The sequence below is a fragment of the Clupea harengus genome, chromosome 24, assembly GCF_900700415.2.
Source record: "Clupea harengus chromosome 24, Ch_v2.0.2, whole genome shotgun sequence".
Taxonomy (NCBI): domain Eukaryota; kingdom Metazoa; phylum Chordata; class Actinopteri; order Clupeiformes; family Clupeidae; genus Clupea; species Clupea harengus.
Genome location: NC_045175.1, coordinates 12,395,038 through 12,397,537, shown reverse-complemented (window position 1 = coordinate 12,397,537; position 2,500 = coordinate 12,395,038). Strand labels below are relative to the sequence as shown.

Genomic DNA, 2,500 nt, shown 5'->3' with positions numbered 1-2,500 from the left:
TCCACAGTTGCGCAGAAATAATCAAGAGACTTGAACCTTGGAGTTGCCTCCTAATTAGTTTGAAGAAGCGTAAGCACACTGGAACGGTCTCTTAGTAGGAAATGCATAGTCCTTAATGAAATACAAAAATAATCATAACCACACTTTCTCTTGATCAGCAGTACACTTTAAGATACTTCAGGTGCTTCAGCTTATGGGTCGACATTAGCGCCCCTGGATGTATTTGAGCCCTGCTCCCCCCCGTCAGCACCTGGTAAGGAGGCGGCGGTTCTCCTGGTAGGCTGGCGCCCTCGGACTCGTTTAGAAGGGACAGGTCATCGGCACTCTGCGACGACAGACAATTCCCCATTGAGATTGGACCAGACGCAACGAAGGACGTGTTCCACCAAACCTCACGAAAATAAGAGCCGGGCGGGCAGGAGAGGGGGAGTGAAATGAAATCCACGCAAGCCCTGGCCAATTTGATCTCTAAATATATTGCTTGCTGACTATCGTTGGGACAAAACAAACTCGACGTTTTTTGCTAAGCTAACGTTACTTGAAAACCAACTAAAAAAAAAAAACCCTACTGTTGCATTAGCAACACAGCTAATTCTCATTTATCAAATAAACTAAGTTTTCCGGCAATGCCAGTGGGTTGCCACTGTAAGCAACGCAGTACAACACTTCTAGAATGTATCTGACACGTGAATTGTGCATAAAGTAGCCTCACAAACAGCTGTCTAATATTTTTAGGTAAGACCTCCTGACGACTCCATCTCTCCTTTCGCTGTGTTTACAAACTCTTGGAGCGGATGTGGAGTCGTAGTGCACTATGGGAAATGTAGTTAAAGTGGGTTTACGCTTTGCGCTAGATAACATTTTCACACTCTGACATTGAACACGTTCAGATTTTCAAGTATCAAAAAGTTTATGATATTAATTAAAGTGTAACTTATGAAACATTTGTGTATGCTATTATATGGGATTAAATATACTGACGACAGCAATATGGTTAGAAAATGGTCAAATTAAGGTTAAAAATATGAGAATGCGGACAAAGCAAGCCGCGGGGGGGCAGTAAAGAGCTACCGCGAGTTTTTCTTCATAGCGAACAGAAGAAGAAGAAGTGGATCAGGCGTAGGTTGTTTCCCCACGAGCCAAAAAACTTCGTTGTTAAGCGTGTATAATCTTGTCGTTATCCCATCAACTGCCGTTACCGGGAGTCCTTAGTGGTAATTCACCAGTCTAAACGTTGGCGCTGAGAGATAGGAGAGAAGTGTCAATAGACATTGGCGGCGAAGTGTTGCCTGAAGCAGACGGAATGATGCAGATCACCTTAAAGACGCTGCAGCAACACACTTTCCAAATTCAAATCAATGAAGAGCTAACGGTAAGCAATTAGGGACGTTGATATTTCTATCTAACTTGTGGACCAGTGTGTCTCTATCAAGTTTAGTTTGCTGAGTTGGCAAACGTGGTGACATTTATCGTTATTTATTTCGTCAAGTTACAGAAATGCTGTGGATATCAGCACACTTACACGCATTGCGAGAGACCAATGTGTCAAACCAGCTAGCATGTTACTGACGTTAGCTTCAGCTAGCTGGAATAATGTTGAAACATCTGTCATCATTGCTAGCTAGCTACCTAGCTAACATGAACACTTGACTTGTTTAATATGTTGGTTTGCAGCATTCAAATATTCACAGTGTATATTGTAAGTCAGGGCGCTGTGAATCCTGGTTTGTGAGGTTATGTTGGTTTTGAAAATCAGTAACAAAGAATTAGTTCCCCATTTTTAGGGAATGTTTCATGCCCAACATGCTAATTGGCTAATATTAGCACGCTAACTAGCATTAGCGCTAGCAGAGGTACACACTTCCAGGCCACACAAGGTACCTTAAAACTGCGCTAGTGCGAAAGTGTTAATATGCGTCTGTTATGACAGCTGGCCTTATGCTTTAACACGGTAAAATATCTGTTTATGTACCTAAATAATTGTTTATTATATACTAGCTGGCATTAACTAGGACACGAGAATGACACAGCGTCTAAAGTCGAGTGTTGAAGTGAAGTGACGCTATTTTAAGTCATCGACGTTGAATTGCCAGTTAAAAACATATGTCATCGAATAGTCATCGAATGTGTGAGGAACTTACACATCCATTCATTTTCTACGTGTCAACCATAAGGGACTAACCTAGAAATGAATGTTATTTTTTTTTATATAAAATGAAATCTATGCTTCAGCAGATGGTGTGTCATGCTCGGTGTGTCCGCAGGTTAAGGTACTCAAGGAGCGAATCGAAGAGGAGAAGGGCAAAGACAACTTTCCCATCGCTGGACTGAAACTCATTTATGCAGGCAAAATCTTACAAGATGACACCCCCCTCAAAGAATACAAGATTGACGAGAAGAACTTCGTGGTGGTGATGGTGTCCAAGGTTTGTAGTGCTGTCCTGTTTGAAACTGTCTTTAACTTTTACATCTCTCTTTTTCCATCCACTTTCTCTGTGTC

At 41.9% G+C, this 2,500-nt stretch overlaps 2 protein-coding genes across 2 annotated transcripts in view; one reads left to right on the top strand and one right to left on the bottom strand.

Moving 5' to 3' along the window:
• Nucleotides 1-792, bottom strand: part of rnf11a (ring finger protein 11a) — a 4,401-nt gene extending 3,609 nt beyond the window's left edge. The window contains exon 1 of the mRNA XM_031562451.2: nt 251-792. Coding sequence (XP_031418311.1) covers nt 251-349 — 99 coding nt within the window. The 5' untranslated portion in view covers nt 350-792. The remainder of the gene's footprint in view (nt 1-250) is intronic.
• Nucleotides 793-1,064: 272 nt separating this feature from the next.
• rad23aa (RAD23 homolog A, nucleotide excision repair protein a) overlaps nt 1,065-2,500 on the top strand; it is an 8,774-nt gene continuing 7,338 nt past the window's right edge. The window contains exons 1-2 of the mRNA XM_031562494.2: nt 1,065-1,372; nt 2,265-2,426. Of these exons, the coding sequence (XP_031418354.1) occupies nt 1,304-1,372; nt 2,265-2,426 (231 nt within the window). The 5' untranslated portion in view covers nt 1,065-1,303. The remainder of the gene's footprint in view (nt 1,373-2,264; nt 2,427-2,500) is intronic.